Source organism: Anser brachyrhynchus (assembly GCF_964034855.1).
Source record: "Anser brachyrhynchus genome assembly, chromosome: 16".
NCBI lineage: Eukaryota > Metazoa > Chordata > Aves > Anseriformes > Anatidae > Anser > Anser brachyrhynchus.
Window position 1 is genome coordinate 758,177 of NC_137734.1, and position 22,748 is coordinate 780,924.

Here is a 22,748-nt window from a genome sequence, read left to right on the forward strand (position 1 = left end):
TTACTGTGCTGCTGAGTGCTAGGCCCTGCCGGGGAGAGCGGCTGGGCCACGGCGAGTCCTGGTGAGGCGGCCAGCTCAGGGCCCCTCGAGGGTGTCCAAGAAGCAAGAAAGCTTCTTGCAGGGATTATGCTGTGAAGAGCGAGTGCTTGTGGAAAGAGGATTGAAAGGAAAGGGGTGCAAATTATAACATATATGCTTTCTGTGTCTTGTAGAGAGCTGCTGCAGTTCCCAGTTCCCTGCTCCTTTCCTCTCTTTCCACTTCATGTGAAACGTCTGCTGTAGGCAGCAAATTGTTCCTTTATTTGCATTTTCAGTAGGAGCTTCGCACAGCACCGCTAAGTGACAAGCTTAATGAAGGCTGACACCGTACCGAGCCTCTCCTCGGCGTATGCCGGCGCAGATGAAACATGGAGGCCGTGCTGGAGCAGGACGCAGGACGCTGCCAGCAGTGTCCGTGCGGAGGGGACGGGGCTGGCACAGCTGCGGGGTGCGGGAGGCAGCACGGAGCCCGGCCTTGAGAACGCCCGAGTCCGTGACTGCCTTCCTCCTGCTCCTGAGCAGGCTTCTGCTGTGCGAATCAATGGCGCGGCCGTTCCAGCGAGGTGGTGGGACATCTGCCACTGTAATTGCTACAGCAGATGACAATCATCTACTCTACTGCAGTAGTCAAATACGGTTTTAGAGACAGTTTGTGTGCTGTCCAGGGAACTGAGGGGAAAGCATGTGTCAGTACAGGACACCCACGTTGCACTGTCCCGCACCTGCCTTGCGTATAATTTGGCAGAGGCTATGAAATGTTTTTCCTCACCTAATGTTGTTTAAGCGTTTTAGTTTCTGTGATGCTCTGGGGCTAGGGAAGATTAACGTTTGTTTTGGGACTTGGATGGCTTCGGATAGGTCTCCTGTTTTCTTTTGGATTAGCTCTACTGCCAGCAGCTTGGAGGGGGGGGAGCAAAACCCACACCTGGCTCCAAGCTGGTTGCAGAGGGGGTGCTGGGGAGGAACCTGGCCAGGCAGAGCCCCGCAGGCACCGCGGCCGCTGCTTGGCACCGCTGGGGCAGCAGAGCAGGCGGCTCGAGACGGCCAGCGCGCGGGTTCCAGCAGCGTGGTGCTCCGGGGCCTACGGGCCTCTCGAAGCCTTGCACGGTTGCTGGTGAGCGGAGGCAGCCTTTGGCCTCCTTCGGCCTCCCCGTGCCCGCCCCGCTTCTGGCAGTGGTGGCGGCGCTGTCTGCAGAGGTTTGTGTGGGGGAATGAGCGCTTTGTGCACCTGAACGGCGCCCAGCACACATCAGTCTGATTGCAGGTGTTTTACAGCCTCAGCTGGAGCCCGAAGCCCTGAAGATGATTGTAAATGCACCTCTGAGTTTTCCTCTGCTCGTGTAATTAACGTGGCTCGGCAGCCTGGCCGGCTCCTTACAGTCAAGCTCGGTGCTGCTGCCGAAATGGGTCAGTGTGGGAGCTGACGATCAATCGTAAGCTGATTTGGGGCTGTTTCTTTCTGGGGACGAATGAGTAGCTGACGGGAGACACTCGCCTTGTCCGTGGGTGCTGGCTGGCTCCCACAGGGTCCTCGCTGGTTTGGGGCTGAGTCCGGCCCTGTGAGAGCAGCGCTGCCTGCGGCACTGCAAGCAGCACGACCGTGGCACAGCACCGGCAGCCCGGGGTGAGCCCCAGCACCGCCGTGTCGGCTTCTGCCTCCCAGGGCCACACAGGGTGGGCACGGCGGGCACCAGGCTCTGTGTCCCCATTGTCACCCGTCCGAAATGGCCGCGCTGGCAGAGGGGCTGCTCAGCGCTGTTCCCTGTGGCTCCTGTGAATGCAGGCCGGCTTCCAGAGGAGCTCTCGCCAGCTGTGGCTTCTTGTTTGCTGCTCTCTCGCCCCTGCCAGGCCCCAGGTACCCGGCTTGTTCGGGGAGTGTAAAAATGCATCTGTGTTTGTCGAGGGGGCAGACCTTTGGTGAGACTTGAAAATCCCACAGAAGTGTGTGTGTGTGTGTGCACTCTAATTTAAGGTAGGTTTTTCCTAGTCTCGGTCCATCAGCAAAGGTAAATTGGACGTCCTCAAGTCTAAAATGAGTTTACAGTTGTTTCTTGGTAAGTCAGCATCTCCAGCCAGCTGAGATGTATTAATAACCTCTCCTCCACGTGTAAACAGTCTCGCCTTGCTCTGGAACTTGGGCTAATGCTGAATTATATTTTTTCCTGTGCAATGAGTGCTTTAAATGTTCATTTCGTAATTTATTGCTTGCATAGCAGGAGTGCCTGGCAAGGAGTCTCAGGGCTGCAGCCCCGTCCCCGGGAGGTGCTGAGGGAAGCTCGGGCAGGCGCCTGCGGCTGGTGGCGCGCTCCCCCAGCAGAGCTTCAGGGCCGGTCGCAGCGCTCTCAGTCCATGGAAAACATCTTAGAAAACATGTGGGGCAAACACCCATGGGCTCGGAGGTGCCTTAAGTGATTCATTGGGCTCTACAAACAGTGTGGAAGGAGGGTGGGGTGGGGTGGGGTGGGGGTTAATGTGGGAGAAACCAGTCTTGGAGAGAGCCAAACCCCAGAGCCAGACCATAAATGCAGCATTTGGTGTCTGTCATACGAGCTTTGTTCCTTGTCAAAGCAGCCTTGCTCCACCATGCTTCAGATGGATAGGAGTGACCTTCAGAAATAGCTGTGCTAATGTTTATTTTATCAGGACCCAGCTTCGAACCAGAGGAGCTGGTTATTTTTAAACCAGGCATTGAGCAGCTTGAAGCCTGGCTCAGCAGAGCTGTGTGTAACAAATGCTCTTTAAAGTAAGGCTGTGCATCATCCCTGGCTCTGAGCAATATTCCTGACAAGGGAAAGCAGCGTGGGGCTGGTGCCTGTTAACCCCTGTGTGGCACCGCTGCTCCTCGGGGCTGAACTCTGCGGCTCCCGGCCCAGACGCTCCGCGGTGCTGGGGGCTGGCTTCAGATCCACTGCTGGCTCTCCTGGTTGTGGGAGGACAAAATCCCCATCCCATGGATGCCAGAGCTCCTGTCTGGTTCGTGCACGGTGGGGTGGGCACTCCCCATCTCTGCTGGAGCCAGCTGGACCCGCGGGACCGTGCTGATGGGCTTCTCCAGCGCGCTGCAGGGCAGAGCCTGGCCTTAGGCTCCAGCAGGAGATGGAGCTTGGCCGCTGCCCCCGCAGCGCAGTGCAAGCATCCAGCAGCCCTGGCCCGGCCAAGAGCTGTACCGTGCAGAAGGTATTCCTGTAATTTCCTCTGCGGGGTTTTCTCTGCTGCAATTTACCCCCCGCGGCACGTGCTGCTGGGAGCCACGCGATGGGTGCAGGCGAGCTGCAGGGCCCTGGCCGTGGTGCAGCCCCGATGGCCCTGGGAGCCGGGGAAGGCAGCGTGCAGCAAAGCTCCAAACTGAATCCCCAGCGTTGGCGCTGGGCTGGACATGGATGCGGAGAAGCTTGGCGGAGGTCAGGGCTTCACCCCCACCTGCCCCAGCACTGGGCGAGGACCTGCTGGGTGCCTCCCTGGGGAAAGGATGCTCGAGAGCCAGGTCTGGCTTTAGAAGTGAAAAATAGAGTTTTTATTCAGTGCTTGCATAGTTAATTCATGTAAAGGTAATGTCCCATTCCTCACCACACAGTCTCTGCAGTGACAGGAACGGTTGTTAAAGCAAATAACCTGCTTTACCTATGCAGTAGGGCTCTATGCAGTATGTATTTATATAGCCATAAATAGGTTTATGCTATATGCCTATATAGCATATAAGCAGCCTTGTGCTCACAGTATACAATCTTTTCTCTACCAAATTGCATTCAGAGCGTTTTAACTGGCACGTGTGAACGCTGCTGCTGCGCGATCAGTGCTGGAGAAGATTGTCTTTCTATTGTTTGCTTTATAAAATGCGCTCTGCGTCCCAGGGGTATGTTTAGAGCTGCAGAAAAAGGAGCGAGCCTCGCTGCCGCCCGGCTGCTGCGGGAGGGGGCCCCAGGGCTCCCCCGCGCCCCGAGCCGGGGTGGGCGGATGGGGAGGCTTCCACCTCCGTGTGGTGAGGGAGAGGCGGTGGTGGGGGGGCTCAGCCCCTGCTCCCCGGGGAACTCAGCCGGGGTTATCGCTGTTATCCTGCCTGGGCCATGTCGATGCCTGCCCCTTCCCCACGGTGCGGGGTTGGCAGCACTGGCCGAGGCCAGTGGCTGGAGGGGGGCTCGGTGGGCACCAGGGTGGTGGGCAGCGGGTGGGCGGCTGCTGCAGGAGCCCCTGGCCCCTCTGCCCTGCTCCCCTCCTGCTGCCTCCCCCACAGCACTGAGCGCTCCCGGGCAGCAGCGTGGCACTGCGGCCTTGGGGTGGCTCGGGCAGGGTTTTGCAGTCGTTCTGTGGGTCCCCAGCATCGTCCTGGGCTGAGCTGAGGGGGGGCCGGCCAGCCCTCGCTGCAGCAGGGAGGCAGGGGCTCGGTGTGAGGGGTGGCCACGGCCTGCGGGGGGGACAGGGCCCCTCACTTGGGCAGGGGTGCGATGATGACGTTGCGGTAGCCCTTCACCCCCGTCAGCTTGTCGCTCTCGAAGTCCACCATCAGCTTGCGCAGGCCCGCCTGGCGCGGCACGAAATCCAGCCTGAACTTGGCCTCGGCCTGGGGCTCGACAGGGTCCTCGCTGTGGGGCGGGGGGGGGTCAGTGGGGTACGGACTTCCCCGTGCCGTCACCTGCCCCGTGCTGGTGCTGACACGGGGCAGTGGCGGTGCTGTGGGACCCACGGGACCCCCTGTGGCACGGCTGAGCCCCCACGCCCCCCGACCAGCTCAGGCCCCTCTCCCACGATGTCCGTGTGGAGCTGGGCCCCAGGCAGCCTCTCCTGGAGGCTCCAGGTGCAACCCCCCCACACCCCCCCGGCCCCTTCCCCACTGCCCGGCTGGGGGACGGGAGGGAATGGGAGGGAAAGGCTCTTACAGCTCCTTGATCCTCTGCCCTTCGGTGAGGCCAGCTCCCTCCACCACGAACACGCAGTTGTTCAGCGGGACTGCGAGGGGGTTCACCAGCGTGATCTCTGCCACCAGCTTCCGATTCTGCATCGGCTCCCCTAAAACCTGCGAGTAAAGGGCACTGAGCCACCCGGCAGCGCTGTGCAAGCACCGGCGTGCTGGGACTATCCCAGCCCCGCTCCCTGGGACCGACCCTCCCGGGGCCGAGCCCTCACCCTGATCTTGATCTCCGGATTCTGGATGTAGACGTCCCTCATGGCCAGCACAACGTCACCCGTCTCGTACTCGGTCAGGAGGGCCACCACCTTGATGATGTTGTCCTGGGTCAGGCACGGCCCGTACTTCTCGTAGAGGATGCGCAGGGGCACGCTCTGCACTGGGAGGCGAAGCAGAGCAGGGTCAGCGCTTGCCCCCTGAGCCCAGCACGCACCGGGGAAGGTTGGATTAAGGCTTTCGAACGCTGCTCCCATCCAGCCCAGGCAGCAGGCTCAGGAGCAGCTTTGCAGGCACCCAGAGGAGCTGCTAAGTGCCCAGCGCTGGTGCTGCGGGAGGTTTTGCAAGTGTGAAGGTGCCTGCAGGGCAAAGGCAGCGCCCCGCTTCCCTTCGCGGCAGGGAGAGCAGCCCCGTCCCTTATTCGCTTAACAAACAGCACACGGCTGACTGCTGCATTTGTTATGGGCCCCATTAGGAGATCAGAGCTTGGCTCAGGCTAAAAATAAGTCTGTTCCAGCACATCAGCTGTACTACATCTCCAGGCCCTGAAGGTTTGTAGAAAAATGATCTAAATCTAAACTGTTTAATTACCAGGCAGCAATGTTAATTTGTAACAACCGCAAACCAAGGTTCAGTTTTTCTGTGTGCTGGGCTGGTGCCAGGACAGCTCAGGGGCCAAAATAACGTGAGGATGGGAGCAGGAGGAGGGCTGGGAATGTCAGCGCTGCGGGCAGCAGCGGGGGACTGCGGCGCTGGGCACTGGGCCCCCCGGCCCGGGGATGGCCGTAACAGAGCCGGCCGGGGCCAGGCACTGCCCAGCCTGGGGGAAATCCTGCACAGCCCTGGGGGAGAAGCCACGGCCTCCACTGTGCAATCTCGCACCGAGCAGTACGAGGGGGACGTGATGAGTGCGGTGCAGCCCTGGGAGGAGAGCCCTGCCTATAGCACGGCTTGCTTCCTCCGCATAAAGAATGCAAGAGCAGTAACTTTTGTCCTGCTCTAAATGCATTTCCAGCCCCCTGCCTGAGTAATGTTCTTTATCCTTTCATCAAAGATTAAAAACCCACGGTGGTAAATAAATAAGGACAAAACCCCCGAAGGAGGCATCGATCACCGTGCAGCCGTGTGACAGCGCTGCAGCTCGCACAGGCTCCCGTGTGCGGCGCGGTTTGCGCTGGGACGTGCCCGTGGGATATCTGCCCCCCACTCTGCCAGCCCGTCCCAAGTGGGGCCTTAACGCCGCCGTGATAACATGGGATCAAACAAAGCTCAAAGCGCTGCGCTGCGCCAGCCCCAGTGTGGAGCTGGTGACCCTCCGGGTGGTTGTATAACGTGGGTGGGTACAACGTGTGCAGGGTCAGGCAGTGCTCCCAGCAGGCTGGAAAAGCCAGGGGTGGGAGAGCTGCAGGCGAAACCCTGCCCATGGCTCACGCTTCGTGTGCTGGGGGCTAGCGTAGGCACCCAGGGCCTCGTAGCGGCTTGGGGCCTTGCGCGTGCCTGCAGCGGTTTCTGCTTGTCCCGCTGTGCCCTGGCGGGCGTCCAGGGACGAGGTTTGCACAGGCATTATTTTTGCTCAAGCCATTGTGTGCAGAAAGCGTGCGGTTGGCAGCTGGGATGAAGAATTTCCTCTTTGGGAGGCTGCCAGCATGGACTTGGAGCTGGCAGCTCCCTCAGGCGGGGTGCGAGCGCTGCAGGCACGGCGAGGCTCTGCCGGGTGGCACAGCCACCCCTGCCCGGCACCGCCGCCTCACCGCAGCCCCGCGGCCCTGTCTGAGCCCGGGAACACCGCTGAGCTCGGCGCCGGCATGGCTCTTACCCGTGCGGGGCCCGAGGGTGAGATTGAGCAGGTCCTTCATGCCGCACTGCGGGCCCACCGTGCCGTTGTAGCTGGCGGTGCGAGCGCACAGCATGAGCCTGCACACGCGCTCCGTGTCCGTGTCGTTGCTGATGACGGCGAAGACGTCGAAGTCGGAGCCGTTGTTCGCGCCCTCCGACAGCTTGATCTTGACGTGCAGCCCCTCGTCGCCCTCGCTGAGGGAGCTCTTCTCGTGCTCTGCCTTGGCAAACACTTCTCTCTCCTTTTCAGACCCTGGGGTGCAAGAAAAACATCCTGTTAGCGGGGAGGCAGCGGGGCCGGCTCTGGCTGGTGCTCACCCTCCTTGCTGGAGCCGTCTTGGCGTGGCTGCTGCGCTAATGCAATGTCCCCCCCGACCCCTGACGGCTGCCCCGTCCCTCCTGGCTGCCCCCGTACCCTCCGGGTACTTGTAGTTGTGGGTGATGTCCTCGCGGCTGTCCCTGCCCACGCTCTTGGTGCTGATGTTCTTCCCCACCACCGAGGAGTGCGTGCTCTTCCTCTGCGAGCCGTCGCGCTGCACGATCCAGTACACCACGTCGGCGTTCACCTCCGCGAAGATGAAGGGGATGTCGTACTTCATCTGCAGGTCGCCCTCCTTGATGGCCTTGACGGGGGCCGGCCCGCAGCAGTAAACCCCTGCGGGGAGCGGGGTCGCTGCTATTGCCCGGGACCCGGAGGGGAGACCCCACCGGCCCCCGCTGAGCGCAGGGCGCGGGGAGGGCAGGGAGGGCAGACGGCCGCCTCGCACCTTCGCTCTTTTCCTGGGGGGTCGGGTCCAGCGCCTGCCACCCATCATAGCCAGGTGCCAGGTCCGGCCGGGACATCCAGGATTCAACCCAGCAGTGGAAGTTCCTGCAAGGGAAGCGCGGGGCTGAGCAGCTCCTGCCCTGCAGAGCTGGTGGCCGGGGACTCCGCGGGGTCAGGGCGTGCTGGGGGGGCTGCGGTCCCCGCTGCCGCTCACCATATCATGTCCTTGGAGCGCCTCTCCTCCATCCCCGTCTCGTTCATGTAGCGGTCGATGACCAGGTTGCCGTTGGTGTCGTGGGCTGAGTTGTAGTTGGTCACCACCCGGCTGGGGATGCCCAGGCAGCGCATGACTGCGGGGAAGCGGGACAGAGTCGGCTGCGGGTCCCCGGGGCGCTGCCCCTGCCCCTGCTCAGCCCTTCTGCAGCGCCAGCCCCGGGACCCTGCAAGACGCTGCCAGTCTCAGCGAGCCACGGGCAAGACGGGTGGTGCACTGACAGTCAGTTTGATGTCGCAGTAGAAAAAAGGCACAAAAGAGGCTGGAAGTGCTTTTAAGGGAGTGCACAGCCAGGCAGCACGCAGCAGCCTCATATTTAATCTCATAGCTGCCTTTTACTGCGAGCGGGGCACCCTGGGGAGCAGGGAGGCAGTTATAATGTTTCAAAGGAAGGCTATAAACTTCTGTGATTCGCAGAAAATCCACTTAAGTTCTCTGCTATTTCTCTCCTCTAAAAAGAACCTCATACACATGAAATATATAAATGAACGCGCACACGCTCGTGCAACCCAGAGAGCAAGGCCAAGCGTTGTGCTCAGGGCAAAACTGCGCAAGCACGCACGTGTGTCTGTGCGCTCCTTAACAGAGGATAGCCTTGAATTTTTCTTCGCTTTTGCCACAGATTGACTGTCTTGGTGGCAGTGAAATTATTTTGATCTGAGTGGATTCATTACTTCATTGCAAACTTGACCTTAAAGCCACTTTCCTTCTCCCAAGCCGTGAATTCAGCCCCTCCCTCCTGGCTGGGCTGTCCCTGCCAGGGCACGGAGAGCTAATTGAAAAGCCAGAGAGGTTCTTTATCATTTTTTCCCTCCCTTTCCTGACAAATTGGAATAACAGAGCTTAATTGCTAAGCATTCATTGCAGGCTGACTGCAGCCAGCCCGAGCAGCTCCCCCCGCTGCAGCACGAGGCCGGGAGCACGGGGCTGCCCCCTCCCACGGGTGGGAGACGGGAGCCAGCGAAGGGGCCGGGGGGGATCCTGCTCTCACCGGTACACGCCACGGCAGCGAAGACCCAGCACTGGCCATACTTGACTGGCTGGCACCCAAACTTCTTCCACCGCTTCAGAATATCCACGCTGCCAATCCAGGCCATCGGGCTCATCCCGTCGTCGTAATGATCGTCCCACCGTCCCAGCAGCACCCCGCGGTCCTCGTCGTTACAGTTGACCTGCGGTGCGACAGGGGGGGCTGCGACAGGGGGAAATGCCACCGGCCACCCTTGGTGGCCTGGCACGAAGGGACAAAGCCCCCTGGGGCAGCAGCAGGCTGCCGTGGCAGGGGAAGGAATGCCATTCTCCAGCTCGTGTGGGCTGCCACCCTCAGCGGGTAGGGATGCAAGAGCTGCACCGGGATGCGCATGGCCACAGTGCCGGTGCTGCAGCGGCGTGCACGGGCACACCAGGGTGCATGGGCATACTGAGCATGCACAACTGATGCATCGCAGTGCACTTGTGCATCATGGCTGCAGTGGAGGGGCTGTTTGGTGGCCAGCCTGGAGGCGTCGTGTTGGCCAGAGCCCTGTGGGACTCACCATGGCGCTCACCACCCTGCCGATGTAAACAGGGTCGTTGCGGCGGGAGCAGTCCCGGTTCTGGTCCCTCAGGAACTTGGGGTTTGTGTCCAGCAGGTTGAGGCAGATGGCCAAGATGTCATCTTCAAACTGGTGCAGAGGGAGGGGAGAAAACACACGTGAGGTTGTGCAGCTGTGGTGGGGGCAGCGCGGCAGCGGCCAGATGACTTTGTCCCTTTTGTGGCACCACGATAAGGGGCTGGGGCTGACGCCAGCGGGAGGCTCGGCTCAGGAGCAAGCTCCCGCCCTCACGCTGGGACCGGATCCTGCTTCCTGCAGCTGCTGCTGCACAGAGGTCAGGCATGGGCAGAAAATAAATCTCTGGGGGAAAACCACCTATTTCCCCATCATCCGATGACTCAGGGCTTCCCTGAATTGAGACGTGGATCTCCTGAGAGCCGTGAGCCCCCCGCCCCCACAGCCCATGGGGGCGCTGCACAGAGCCCCAGCTGGAGCTTGGGGGGCAGCCGGGCCCCCCCCCAGCACCCAGGGCCCGCAGCTTGGCTCTGGATGATGCAGCTTGGGGCACAGGCACTGCCTTATCGGCGCGGCCGGCACGGCTCTGGGGAGCGCTTCATCGAGCAGCAGCTCCCCGGCGGCACCGATTAGAAGTGTGCGGCCCCAAGCCGGGCAGCAACGCTCCCCGTGTTCTTCCAGGCTTTGAAGTTGGCACATTCCCGCTCGGAAGTGAGATTTTCATGTATTTGCTGTGTGGGCACACAGTGGCGCCGCTTCCTCCCCAAGTGCTGGCTGGGTTTGGGGTGCAGGGTGCGTGCCGTCTGGGGAGCACGTGTGGCTCCCGCGCCCTGTGAAGCCGAGGGCTGCGGCAGCCTGGGGTCCTGGGGGGCCGTGCCCCACGCACCTGCCCGAAGTTCCAGGGGGTGGAGGTGATGTAGTCCCGGGCGCCCTGGTAGATGAGCCCCTGCTGAGACAGCACGTACTCGCGGCGCTCGTCCTCGTCTCGGAGGTAGACCGTGTCCTCTGCAGGGGGAAAACCAGATGGGGACGGGGATGGGGACTCCGCCACACACCTCCCGGTGCTCCCCACTCAGAGCCCCCCCCCAGGACATGCCACGGGCAGCCACTGAGACAGAGCTGGTGGGGAACGAAGCAACAGGGGCTGGGGCTGGAGCTGCTCCTGCCTGAAGAGCTTTTGGCCCGGTTAGATCTGAGCAGATGGGAAAATTTCAGTGGGCTTGTGTTTCCCTTTTTCATTCTTTACTTATAACTCTCTTATTTCTCTCCCCTTTTGTTTTATGTAGTGTTTTTTTTTTTTTTCCCAGGAGTGGAAATCTCCCTGGCCTGAGAAATGAGCAGTGGGAACTGGGAGTGCTGGCTGAGGTCACGACTCACATAGAAACTATTGCTGGAAAAAATGCTCTTTACTGGAAATGTTTTCAGGGACCAAAACCATACATCTCCAGCATCAGCGTTCAGCACAGCCCCGGGTATGTGAAGCTTCCTAAAAGCCCTTATCTCTGGAGCCAGCACAAAGCGTTTGGGATTCAGGAAATCACTCGTTTCAGCCAAGGTCTCGGGAGCAGGACAGCGTGGGGCTGCTCCTCGGGGCAGAGGAAGGACACGAACAGATGAGAATCTGAACAGACGAGAATCTCAACTGTTGTTTGCCCACCTGTAATTAAACACTGCAGCACACATTCTCCCTTCTGTGTCCTGCCACCCGAATTTCACCTGTACAATAGCAACTTTGAGCCGCCGCACACCGCAGCGCGCCCAGCAGGCAGCAGCGCAGCATGGGGGGAGCTGGGGGCTTCTCCCCAGCCAGGAGCTGCTGTCAGGGCCTGCCCTGATGGGGCACTGGGTGTTCGGGGTGCTGGTCAGGGGAGCTGCGTGTCCTGGGGCAGGGGACGGGGCTCGCGGCCTGCTGCGGGGGCCCACAGAGCAGGGAAACTCAGCTCTGGAAGCCCCGGTGTCGGAAAGGCGAAAGCCTCACCTGGGTGCCAGGCGTTGAAGAGCAGAACGAAGTCCCCGATGTGGAAGCTGGAGCCCTGGTAGCCGGTGGAGGCCTCCAGCGTCAGGCTGTAGCGGCCGACGCAGGCACTGGCAGGGGAGCAGAGCGAGACGCAGAGCGCGGCCCCGTCCTGCTGCTGCACCACGGCGCTCCAGGCCCCCTCCTCGGGGAAGTCGGTCAGGGCAAAGTGGGACCTGGTTCCCGACGTCTCGATGGGGCAGGGCCCTGCCAAGCAAGAAGACATCAGCTCAACCCAGGCTCTGGCTTCCCACACGGAGGGCTGTGCAGTGCCCTGCTTGGTGAAGCCCAGGGGTGGCTCTGTCCCTGTTTGGGAGGGGACAGGGACTCACCCCGTTGGGTCCCTGGGGGCCAGGATGGTGGCAAAGATGCTCACCCAAGGGTGATGCCCTGACGAGCTGGGCAGACGGAAAAAACTCACAGAAGCCACCTGAGCTGGGATGCTTTGGGATGGAGGGGGCCCTGCTCCATCCTGGGACAGACAGCGGGTTTTGTTTCAGGGGGCACGCGTGCAGCCCGGGAGGAGAGGAGGGCGAGGCTTTGCTGGGCTTCTCCTCCCCAGCCGAGCAGCCAGGTCCTGGTGCGAGCACGGGTCCTGCCACAGCCCTTGGCACGCAGCTGGAGCCCTCACCACGGGGCTACTTTCAGCAGGAGCTCCGCTAAGCACGCGCAGCCTCAGGCGCGGCTCCAAACACCCCAGTGAGCCGTTACATCAGCGGCTGCAGCGCTCGAGCCGAGGACAGAGTGATCCGCGCCGGCCCCCCGAGCCCTCGGCTGCGTGGGGCCACGAGCCTTCACGCTTGTGTCCAAGCCACCTGTGCCGAGGCCGGCTCCAAGCGCCGCTCCCCCGGGAGAGGGGTTGCCTGGCCCCGCCGGTGATGCTGGTGCCTGCACGGGGCGGGCTGGCAGCCAGGCAGCTCGGCCGGTGCCGCCTGCTCCTCCCCGGGGAGCGGCCGCGTGCTGGGCCCCTGCCAGCCCGCGCCCACAGCGAGGGCGGGACACCAGGCGAGCCACCAAAAATACTCATGAACTCATGCGGGTGACACAGCTTCTCCTCCGTGTCCTTTAGGGAAGGCCAGGCTGAGCTATCCGTGTCCTTTTGGCAAGGCCCCTGCTGGGAGCCTGCCTCCACCTCCTCCCCGCTGCGAAACCTGCTGTCCTGCAGCAGCATCCCTGTGCCCCAGGGGCCGGGGCAGGGCTCTTAAAATGCAGCTACTCTAAAAATACAGGCTCTATTTTTGCACCGAGCCATTCCCCTCTCTCCTGCCGGAGGTGGCACAGGAGGTGGCACGTGTCCTCGGGCGGTTTCGCTGTCCCATGGGGACGGGTCAGGCCTGGCAGCTCCTGCTCCCCGCTCCTCTCCAGCCCCACGGGGCTGTGGGTCCAGCTCCTGGTGAGGGTCCTGGCTGGGGCCACTGCCAGCAGGGCCGTGCGGCCGTGCCTTGGCTGGAGCTGAAGCTCCTTTGCCCTTTTTTTCCAAGTGCTGCAGCCATGCTCCGTCCTGCCTGCAGCCGGCTCCGCCAGCCTGCGCCAGCGTGCCAGGAGCGGTGCGGGAGCTGGGGGTCCTGGCTTCACAGCCTCCGTCACCCCAAGGGAGGAGCTCGGCTTCCCGGAAAAATAATGCTTTACCCTGTGGGGAACCCCTGGTGCACTTTCACTTTGAATTCTGGCCTGGTTGACTCAGCAGGATACGGTCTCCCTAAAATAGCTCTTGTCCAAGAAAGAGCTTCCTCTTCTTTTGCCCGTGGCTGGCCTACCCCCTGTGCAGGGTGCTTGTACCCGGCTGGTGGCCATGGGAGCGGTGTCCCCGTCCCTGTCCCCTGCTGCCCTGAGCAGGCTCTCGCTGGAGCTAAAAGCGGCGGTGGGAAACTCCTCTGACCCCGGGGTGATGCGGGGGGGGGCAGTATCAGAAGATCATCAGCACAGCCTGAGGGAGGGGGGTCCCACCCCGACCCTCTTCTTGCTTTATTTCCCTGCCACCTCTTTTCAGCTCTCTTTATGGAGCAGGGCCTCTACCTTCTCTCACAGTCTCAGCGTAGGGACTGGCTAAGACTTCAGCCTCTGCCGGGAGGCAGCGGGGGCGCGCAGCGGGGGCAGGCTCAGGCAGAAGCCCCCTCTCTGGGCTGTGTGCGGCTGGGGGTTCTCCCGCGGGGCGCAGCGGTACTCACCCGTCTCGACGTTGAAGGCCAGTTTGTCCACCCCCTCCTCGTAGCCCCTGCCGGAGAAGTGCAGGGTGATGGTGAAGGGCTGCCCCCGCCGCACCACCAGCTGCTGGCAGCCCATCTCCGCCGTGCGGTGCTCCCGGCCATTGCTCTCGCACTGCAGGTCCCACGTCTCCAGCTCCAGCTCTGCAGAGGCAGCAGTGGGTGAAGCTCTCCCCTCTGCAGCGTCTTCTCTTGCAGAGAGAGAGATCCCGGCCCCGGGACGGGGACGTGCCCCGCACATCGCCCTGCGCTCGGTCTGGGAGTGATTTGTCATTAACCTCACCCTGAGCCCGGGGCCTTGATGTGGGGCTTCGGCAGCCTCCTCCCCCCAGCCCCGTGCCCCCCGGTGTGCCCAGCACATCCGTGCCCGGGCTACAAGCACCCCTCCTGGAGGGCTGCACCGGACAGGGCGGGATCGCCACTGGGAGCGAGCTGGGACGGGGGCAGAAGCCCTGCAGCCAGCCGAGCTGCCAGTGAAGCGCTGCTCTGCTGGCCCAGGTCTGTGCCCCATTTCTCACACCACGGTGCTGCCATCCATGCTGTCAGCATGGAGGAAGGGCAGCGTCCAACGCCAGAGCAAAGCCCAGTGCCCATTTTCATGTTCTGGGAGGCTTTGGGCCTGTGTGCTGGGGTTTGCTCTCTGTCCCCTCCAAACCCCTCGGAAGAGGAACATTGCTGAGCTTGGGGAATGCCAGCGATGTTTCTGTGCTTCAGCAAGGTGCTGGGCACATTTCCTGCTCTGTGATTGCTGAAAAATTGGAGAGACCAAGCATAAATTCAGTGACAGAGGCAGCGTTCGATTCCCTGGCCTCGGGCGCTCAGCTGCGCTCTGCCTCCCAGCCGAGACGCTGATGCAGGCAGGGCTCTGTGCCGGAGGGCCAGCGGCCGCAGCCCCGCCGCCCCAGGCAGCACGCTGCAGCAATGCAATATCGTTCATCATCGTTCAAGACCAGTGACCCTTGAACGCTCTGGCGGCAGACTGATTAGTTGCCAGAATAAATGAAAGCATTTAACGTTGGAGATCACAGTGCAAGCTCAGCACCAGCCAGGAACCGCGGGGCGGGTGGCTGGGGCGATGCTGGGCTTGCTGCAGCTCTCCCTGGCTGTGCCCTTCCCACTGCCCGTGTGCTGGGAGCGGTGCTCTCGAGCCCTCCCTGGGCCGGTGCTGGATGCAAAGAGCTGACCCTGAGCCCCGCATTCCCGGAGCGAAACGCGATCCCCACGCCTGCTCCTCCGGGCACGGGCAGCCCGCAGCGCACACTTGTGTGCAGATGCAGAGCTGGGGCTGCCTGCCTGTAAATGAGGGCAAGGCTCACCCAGCTGGTCCCCTGGGACCCTGCAGTGGGGACAGAGCACAGAAGGGACCTTGTCCTTGTCACCTCCAGCTTCGTGAGCAGAAACACTGCTCGGTGCTACGCCGCGCAAACCGAGTGCGAGCCTCGCTGACACCGAGCTACGTGAGAGGTTGTGTCTGGGACTCTGGAGATGAGCTGGGTGCGGGAGCAGGACCTCAGCTCCCTCCGTGTCTCCGTGGGGGTTACCATCCTCGGCGGTCCTAGCGAAAAGCAGCGACTCTTTCGAAGCGGAGGCATCTCCTCCCCGGCTGGTCAGCGCCAGGAGGGCGGTGGGATGCCTGCGGTGCCCGGCTCGGCTCGGCTCTCCCGGGGGCCTCCGCTCGCGGGCACCCGGGGCACGGCCGGGGGCTCCCCCCGGGACGGCGCCTTGCCCCTGCCCCCCGCCCACCCCGAGCAGCCCCCGCGAGGGGCACTTCCGAAGGCAGGGGATGCTCGCCGCCTCGGCCCGAGCTTCCAGGAGCCCTCGCAGCGGGGCGAGGCGGGGGCGCACGCTGCCCCCAGCCCCCCGGGCTGCCCCCAGCCCCCCGGGCTGCCCCCGCCACCCGCTCCAGCCTTCGGCTCGCTCCCAGCTTTGGCGCCCTTACCTTCGGCCATGGTGCCGGTGCCGGTGCCGGTGCCGGTGCCGGTGCCGGTGCGGGCGAAGCGACCACCCCCGCCCGGCCCCGCCGCTCGCTGCCTTTATAGAGCGGGCGCAGCGTCCCCCCCCCGCGGCCGGGGCCGGCTGGGGGGGAAAGAAAGCAAAAACAAAGTTTCCAGGAAACAGCGGTTCTGGTCCCACCTATTTTAAACAACAACCGAAAAAAAAATCCCAAAAAAAAAAATCCGCGGGGGCAGGAGCGGGGCTGGTCCCGGCACCTGCGGCCGCAGCCCCCCCGTGCGCCCCCCCCCGAGCAGCCTCCGGGGCGCGGCGGCGCTGGGCCGGGAGCGAAGGGGGGGGGGGGAGGGGAGGGGGCCGCGCAGCTCCCACCGAGATGCCAGAAGTCTGAGGAATGCTTTCTCCTTATAAAGTTTTCTTCCCCCTTCCCTTATCTCCGTCCGCGGCCATTTCTGGCAAGGGCCGAGGCCGCCTCGGGGCCGCAGCTGCCAGCCCCCTTCCCGTAAGTGCATCCCTCGGCGCTGCCCCGGCCAGAGGCAAACGTGCTGGAAGCCTGCTGCCCCCCCCGGACCGCTGCCCCGTGCCCTGCAGCCCTTGTCCCGCTCTGCCAGCGGGGCCGGGGGGGCTGCCCGCCCCCGGAGCCTTCCCTCGTTCCCCTTCCAGAGTGCCCGGGGCTGGAAGCTCGCTGCGTCTCGGCAGCTGCTGGGGGTAAAAGGACCTTCCCGGGGGGGCAATGTCCTGAGAGCTGCTGGGCTCCGTCACTTGGTGAGCTCGGGGCCAGCACCACCCCAGGACCATGCCGGCCCCCAGCTCCTGCTGTGTCCCGCGGTGCTGAGCCCCGGGCTCGGCCCTGTTGCTGCCCCCCGGGGCAGCCGGATCGGCCCCGGCACTGGGGCGCTCCTGGAGAGGGGCCCCTGGCAGCAGGCAGCGTTTGTGCTGGGAAGGGTTGCGATGAACCGCGCAGCCTCTTCCAGCTCCGCAAAGAGCCTTTTTCTGGGGCAGAGCGGAGTTGGGAAAACCCCCAGGAGCCAGAGCCTGACGGCGTGGCTGGATGTGGCCCCGCTGCGGGGCTCCAGGGGCATGGGGACGGTTCTGCAGCAGCGCTGCCCCGTGCTGCAGGAGCTGGGCCCCGTGCTGGTGGCCCCGGGGACCCCCTGGCAGCAGGTGGTTTCTGCTGGCCCTGCTCCCAGCTCTGCCTCCGGGGCACCGGCGCCTTCGCCACCAGCGGTGACACGTGCAAACGTGTCTGGGCTCACGCTGGGGGTGCCGGGCTCAGCTCTGCCCGCACAAGCCCTCTCTTCCTGTCTTACCGCAGGTGAACTTTGGATAAACTCGTTAGCCTCAGGTCCTCAGGTCCCGCTCTCTGAAAGTGCTTAATTTGCTCTGGTTAATGTGTGACAAATAGCCACGTAACGGCACTGCCTTCTCAGAGCAGTCTGAAACATTTTTCTCACTCGGCTCCCCCCGTCCCGGGGGCAGGAGCTGCCCGCTGCCTGCAGTGGGTCTGTGCCCCTGGGGGCAAGAAGCCAGGCAAGTGGGGCCCGAGGCCGGTGGGGCTTCAGGGACGGACATGGTTTTTGTCTGGTTTTCGGGCCAAGCACGGAGCAGGGATGCCGGGCAGCATCTGGCCCTGGCCGTGGGTCTCAGAGGCAGCCTGGAGGCTCAACGCAGACACCAGGAGTCTCAGCCAGCAGCACCGGGCTGAGCCTGCGCCGGCCGCAGCTTTTACCAGTTCCTCTGCAGCTCTTTGCTGTGGGAAAAGAGCAAGAGGCACAGAGAGCCCGGGTCCGATCCCAGCATCCCAGCAGGAGGAATCCCCCCTTGTTTCCGGTGCCTGCTCCATTTACACCGCATACAGGGGAGGCTTCTGTCTGCCCAGGCACTGGAAAATGCTGCACATGGGAGGCCAGCCACACCAATCCTGTTATTTTTACTCTCCTTAGTAAGACAAGGTTGCATTAAGAGGGTATTTGCACTGCTGGATGCCCAAAATAACTCATTTGCTCAAGGTGTTCAGTGGAGGGTTGTGACTTCCCTTGCTCCCGCCCTGGTCCTGGAGCAGCTTCAAAGCGGGCTGGTTCCTGGCCCCCGAGGTCACGGCACAGGCAGAGCCGGGCTGTTTGCTTTCCTGGGTGTGTGCGCTGCTCACCAGCTTGCAGGCGTTCAGCTGCACACGCACACCAGCACACCCTGACTCAGGCTCTTTCTTGTGCAGGCAAATAAACAAGCCCATGAAAAGGGACAGTGTCTTCCCCTGAGCTGATGCTAAATTGGCAACTGACTCGTAACCGATCTGCGTGTTTGCCTGGATCCCCTCCCGCACCGAGGAGGATGCCTTTGGATGCATCAGACATGGGATCAGGCTCTCGGCATAAAATCAGCCAAGAGAAGATATTCCTGAGAATTGCCGAGAGCAAAAATGTGGAATCAACCTCAGAGGTGATGAGGCAGGCAGACGATAAGCAGCTTGTCTGGAAGACCTGGGGGCAAAGCGCTCTGCCACGTTTGTAGAGGGAGGTATGAAGAGGAATTCATGGTTTCACAGCCTTTGTTCCCAAGCCGAGCCTGTGTTTACCATTTAAGAAAAGCAGAAGCCAACCTTTCACGTCACCATTTATCCAGATCCAAGCTCTGGGCTGGGACCAGGGTTTGGGGCCGGGTGGGCAGCATGGGCTGGGTGTCGGCGGTGCGGAGCGGGGGCTCCCCGGGCAGCGGGGCTGCGCAGGCAGGAGGAAGCGTGAGCGGGGCACAGCGTTCCTTTTGCAAACTGAACTGCTTCACCCTGATCTGGGTTGAATTCCAGTCTTCAAATGTAATTTCCAATCATCTTGCTGGAAAAACCTCAACCCTGCTTCCCCGACAGGGTCGTTGTGTTGCTGAGGCGCATTTCCCCAGTAATCCTACACCTACGCGAATTTTGACGGGCGTCCTCATGAGGAAATCAAGACGGGATCTCAACCTCGTTCATGGCTTTGATTTGTAACAATGCTCACGCACCTCTCAGAGTGCAAATTTCCAGAATTAAACACCCGAATCTGCAGGATCCCTGCAGGACGAGTGACGTGCTCACGTCTCTGGTGGCAAACGGTGACCGGGGCAGGCTCAGTGCCTTCTGCCCCATCCGCCCCGTCCAGGGCAGCTCCCAGCCATGGGCCCTGGGCGAGGGCCATCGCATGCAGGTTCCCACCGGTCCCTCAGTCCCTGGGTTGGCGGGGGTTGAGTTGTGCTTGGGCCTTGGTGTTCAACCCTTTGGAATCATCTATGGCCCTGTTTTCTGGGATTTGTTTGTCCTTTGCTCTAGTTTTTTTTTTTTTTTTCCCCATGCTTCAAAATGCCTTTGGCCATTAGCAGCTTACGGAGCGCCAAGAGGCTGTTGTGATAGGAATGGAGCCCGCGGCAGCTCCACTGGCACCAGCGAGCTGCGCCCCGGTCCAGAAGGGGCTTGGGCTTGGGCTTGTGCTGTGCCTGTAGCTGTTGTCCTTGAGCCTTTGCCTTGCCTCAGCTGGTGCTTTTCTCCTAGCCCTGGACAAGGGCGCAGCTGCAGCTCTGCCTGGAGAGCTTCCCAGCCCCGGTGCCTCCTGCTCTGCCTCTTTCTTCCTTCCTCTTCCCTCTGTCTCTCTGCGGTTGATAACTCAGCATCCCTCCTGCCCCCGCAGTCTGCAAGGCCGGGATCATGAGAACTGGGTGGAGAGAAGGAGGAGGATGAAGAGGAAGGGGAGGAGGAGGATAACGATGATGATGAGGTGATTAAGGAAGATGATGATGAGGAGGAGGACCACACCTGCAGACCAAGCCCCCTGCTCAGCTCTGGCACTGGTGCTGCCTGCTCTGCCGGGGCAGGGAGCTCGTGGCTCTGCTCTGGCCACCACCACCTGCGGACACCGAGCCAGCCCTGCCCCTCGTGGAGCACACCGGCACGCACACAAGCTGACCCAGGGCACGTGCCCAGGTCCTGCTGTGCGCGCCCGTGCTCCTCGTGCGGCTGCTCCTGCTCCTGCCCTGGGGATCCCGCCGGGTCTCCAGGAGGAGCAGGGGGTCCTTGAGCGCTGGGCGAGGCTGGCGTGGGACGGGAGGATGGAGCAGGGCCGCCCCGCGGCTCTCCCAGCCCTGTGCACAGCCCCTCCTGTCCCACGCGCGGTGCTTTCTATTAAAAGCCACTTGCTGCAGCCGATGCCAGGCTCGGGGAGTTCTTGCCCCGCTGCTTTGTCTGACCCAAGTGACCCATTTCTGTCTCCAGGCTGTTTTTGTCTCCTTCTGCATGTAAAATTTATTAGCTTTTTGCGTTTGGAAAAGAAGCATTTTCAGAAGGCCTCCCGGGAGCAGTGCTCGTGGGCTGACAAAGCCGCTGCAGCCCCAGGAGCCCCGCGTGGGAGCGCGGCCCCACAGGGACCCCCTGCGTTCCCTGACAAATGGCTTTGCCATTTCATGGGTGGGAAAGAGACATTGATTAACTCCTGCACTTGCCTTTCTGGAAAGGTTATAGCTTAATTGGTCAGACTCAGAGTCATAAATCAGGCGCTGAAGGATCAGCATAGCTAAGAAAACTTTTGCAGAATGTTGCAAAAACACTTTTTGGTAGGATGCATCCAGCTGTGCCCATGAAGGGCTGGGGTGCCAAGGGCAGCCAGAGCATCAGGAGAAAACTTTTTCCCTCTACAGCGGAGCAGGAAATTCTCAGTTCTGCTATCAGTTGATCTCAGGATTTGCAAAATGTTTTTTTTATTATTCTTTCCTTTTGGAAAAAAAGAAAAACAGGAAAGCCATTGTTTGTTTGATTCAGAAGAAGAGATTTTAACCCCATTTTGGAAGATTATTCTCTTTCTCCATGGGAAATGCTGCTCCCCTCTAACTTAAAAAACAAAACTAAAAAACCCACAACATTTTCCTAGCAGAGGAAGGAGTGGAGAAGGAAGAAAAAGGCTTTTCCCACCAGGGCAGAGCACAGCTTGTACTCCCGAGCAGTGGAAAAGGCCACCCAGACCGGCCCTGCTGCAGGCCGGTCGGAAAGGTGCTGTGTGTCCCACGGGGCGCGGGAGGATGCCTCGCCCCGGGCAGCCTGCCTCCGCCGGGCATTGCGGGGAATTTGGGGCAGATTGCCCCGTGTCGGAGTGAGGCTGAAATCCTCCTCCTCTTCCTCGCTGCTCTGTGATGGGCACCGCTGGCTGCGAGCACGGCGTGAGGAACCCGGCTGGCCTGGCTGGCCTCTTGCCACCCCTGGGAACCAAATCCCCAGGGGAGCGCGAGGTGCCCGCGGGACCCTGAGCGTGCGGCGGGCGAGGCGCGTGGCGGCTCCGCTGGCCGAGCGCGGGGAGCGGGGAGGGGAGGCGGGCACGGCTGTGAGGCGTTTATTATTCATGTCGGTAATTATTTCTTCTCTGATTCTCCCCAGCACTTTATTGAGGAATTAGGACGTTAATATGAGGAATCGCGAAAAGACACTGCAGACATCCCCGCTACTGCTGCCGCACTGCTGCTCCTCACAGTGGCAAAGTAGAAACCGTTCCTGGCTGCCGGGTTCCCGAGGTGCTGGGCTGGCCACGGTCAGCCCCCCACCTCCCCACGTGCCCCCTGCAGCCCCCTCACTGCCTGCTCTGTCCCCATGCAGCCATCGATGGCCAGGCTGTGCCGGCCTGACACTGCAGTCAGGGGCTCAGCATCACCCCCAGCACCCGTCCTGCTGCAGGGTTCGTGCCTCTCGGTCCCCAACTCGACTCTTCTGTTTCTGTCCCCATCACCAATCCCAGCCTTCCGCCACTTGCTTTGCCTGCACCCATTTCTTGCATCTCAGGCTGGGGACTCCCTGGACCTGCCTCTGGTTCCTCGGGCAGCCTGTGCTCTCCCTCCCTTCCCCAGAGGCTCATTTTAAAGGTGAGGCCCGGCTGTTGCCTGCGTGATGGGTGTAAAGCGCGTGCTCTGGCTGCCAAACTGGGGCCCGGGCACCAACATCTCTAGGCAAGGTTAAGGGACGCTCAGAAGCAGAAAATGGCTTTGCTCCTTGTGTGATGGTAATAAAGAACAGAATGGATTTTAGTGCCTTTTCAAAGGGCTCCCAGGAAACTATTTATTTAAACACAAGGAAAATAAATGAAAAATGGTGAGCATCTTTTTCTTTTCAACATGGAAGCTAAAACAGACATTGCTTGCTACAGATAAGCAAAGAGGCGACTTTCCAAAAGAGGGTCGTAAAGCCCAAGGCTCTGTCCCTCATCATTTCTGCCCTTCATGTGTCTGGGTTGTTTCGGTGCTCTGACCTCATATAACCACTGGAAATGGTGTAGGGAAACAGCAAAGCATAAAGCATCTTCTGGAGCACTGTAGGTGTTATTCTTATAAACAAGCAAAGCACTTCAGAATCAATAAGGAGTTTTACTCGTGGCCGCTAGAGAGATTTCATCTCTTGAATTATATGATGGGATAAATGAGATCCCAATCTGGCTGCCACCTCGTGTATCCACAGCTATCTGTTCACAGCCGGGCTGAAAGGCTCCCAGAATTAATTAGAATAATCAATCCTAAAAATGACAAAAGTATTGATTAGCATTTTTGTCTCCTCACAGCCTGGCAGGGCTGTGACTCCAGCAGTATTGCAAAAGTGATAAAAAGCAGCTCCTGCTCTGGAGGGAGGACGCTTACCCAGGGACACGGTGTGACAGCGCAGCGTCGAGGGGGCTATGTGCAAGGATGGCATCGCGGAAATGCTTCCACGTTACAGCATTTCAGTGATAATATTCTAATTCCTCTGCTCTTGTTTCATGCACTCAGTGGTTCGTTTTCGATAACAGACCATGCTGGGCCAAGCCGACCCCTCCTGGCTGGGATGAGTCCTCAGAAGGGAGTCCTGGTGGTCGGGCAGCGCCCGTACGGGGCTGGCACGGGAGGGACGAGCCGTGTGTGCCTGGGCTGGGTGCAGCAGAGGCCCCGGGCACCCCGCCGGCTGGGTGCAGCTGCCCTGCCTCGCTCCGGTCCCACGGGGCCCTGCAGCCCAGGGTGCGGGGC

At 61.3% G+C, this 22,748-nt stretch overlaps 1 protein-coding gene across 1 annotated transcript; it reads right to left on the reverse strand.

The window, feature by feature from the left end:
* Nucleotides 1-3,526: 3,526 nt before the first annotated feature.
* TGM2 (transglutaminase 2) lies at nucleotides 3,527-16,064 on the reverse strand. Its single transcript, XM_080558638.1, has 13 exons — nucleotides 15,742-16,064; nucleotides 13,767-13,946; nucleotides 11,563-11,805; nucleotides 10,471-10,589; nucleotides 9,570-9,698; nucleotides 9,026-9,206; nucleotides 7,975-8,110; nucleotides 7,762-7,865; nucleotides 7,410-7,649; nucleotides 6,975-7,247; nucleotides 5,161-5,321; nucleotides 4,914-5,050; nucleotides 3,527-4,619 (listed from the first exon to the last, which is right to left on the reverse strand). Exons 1-13 carry the CDS (start codon nucleotides 15,749-15,751, stop codon nucleotides 4,463-4,465), a joined length of 2,070 nt encoding a protein of 689 aa, XP_080414764.1. The 5' UTR covers nucleotides 15,752-16,064; the 3' UTR covers nucleotides 3,527-4,462.
* Between the last annotated feature and the right edge of the window lie 6,684 nt (nucleotides 16,065-22,748).

Coding starts and splice junctions, on each gene's coding strand:
- TGM2 (XM_080558638.1), bottom strand. Junction 7,248..7,409: donor CAACTACAAGTACCCGGAGG/GTACGGGGGCAG, acceptor CTTGCACCCCAG/GGTCTGAAAAGGAGAGAGAA. Junction 4,620..4,913: donor GGGCAGAGGATCAAGGAGCT/GTAAGAGCCTTT, acceptor CCCGCCCCACAG/CGAGGACCCTGTCGAGCCCC.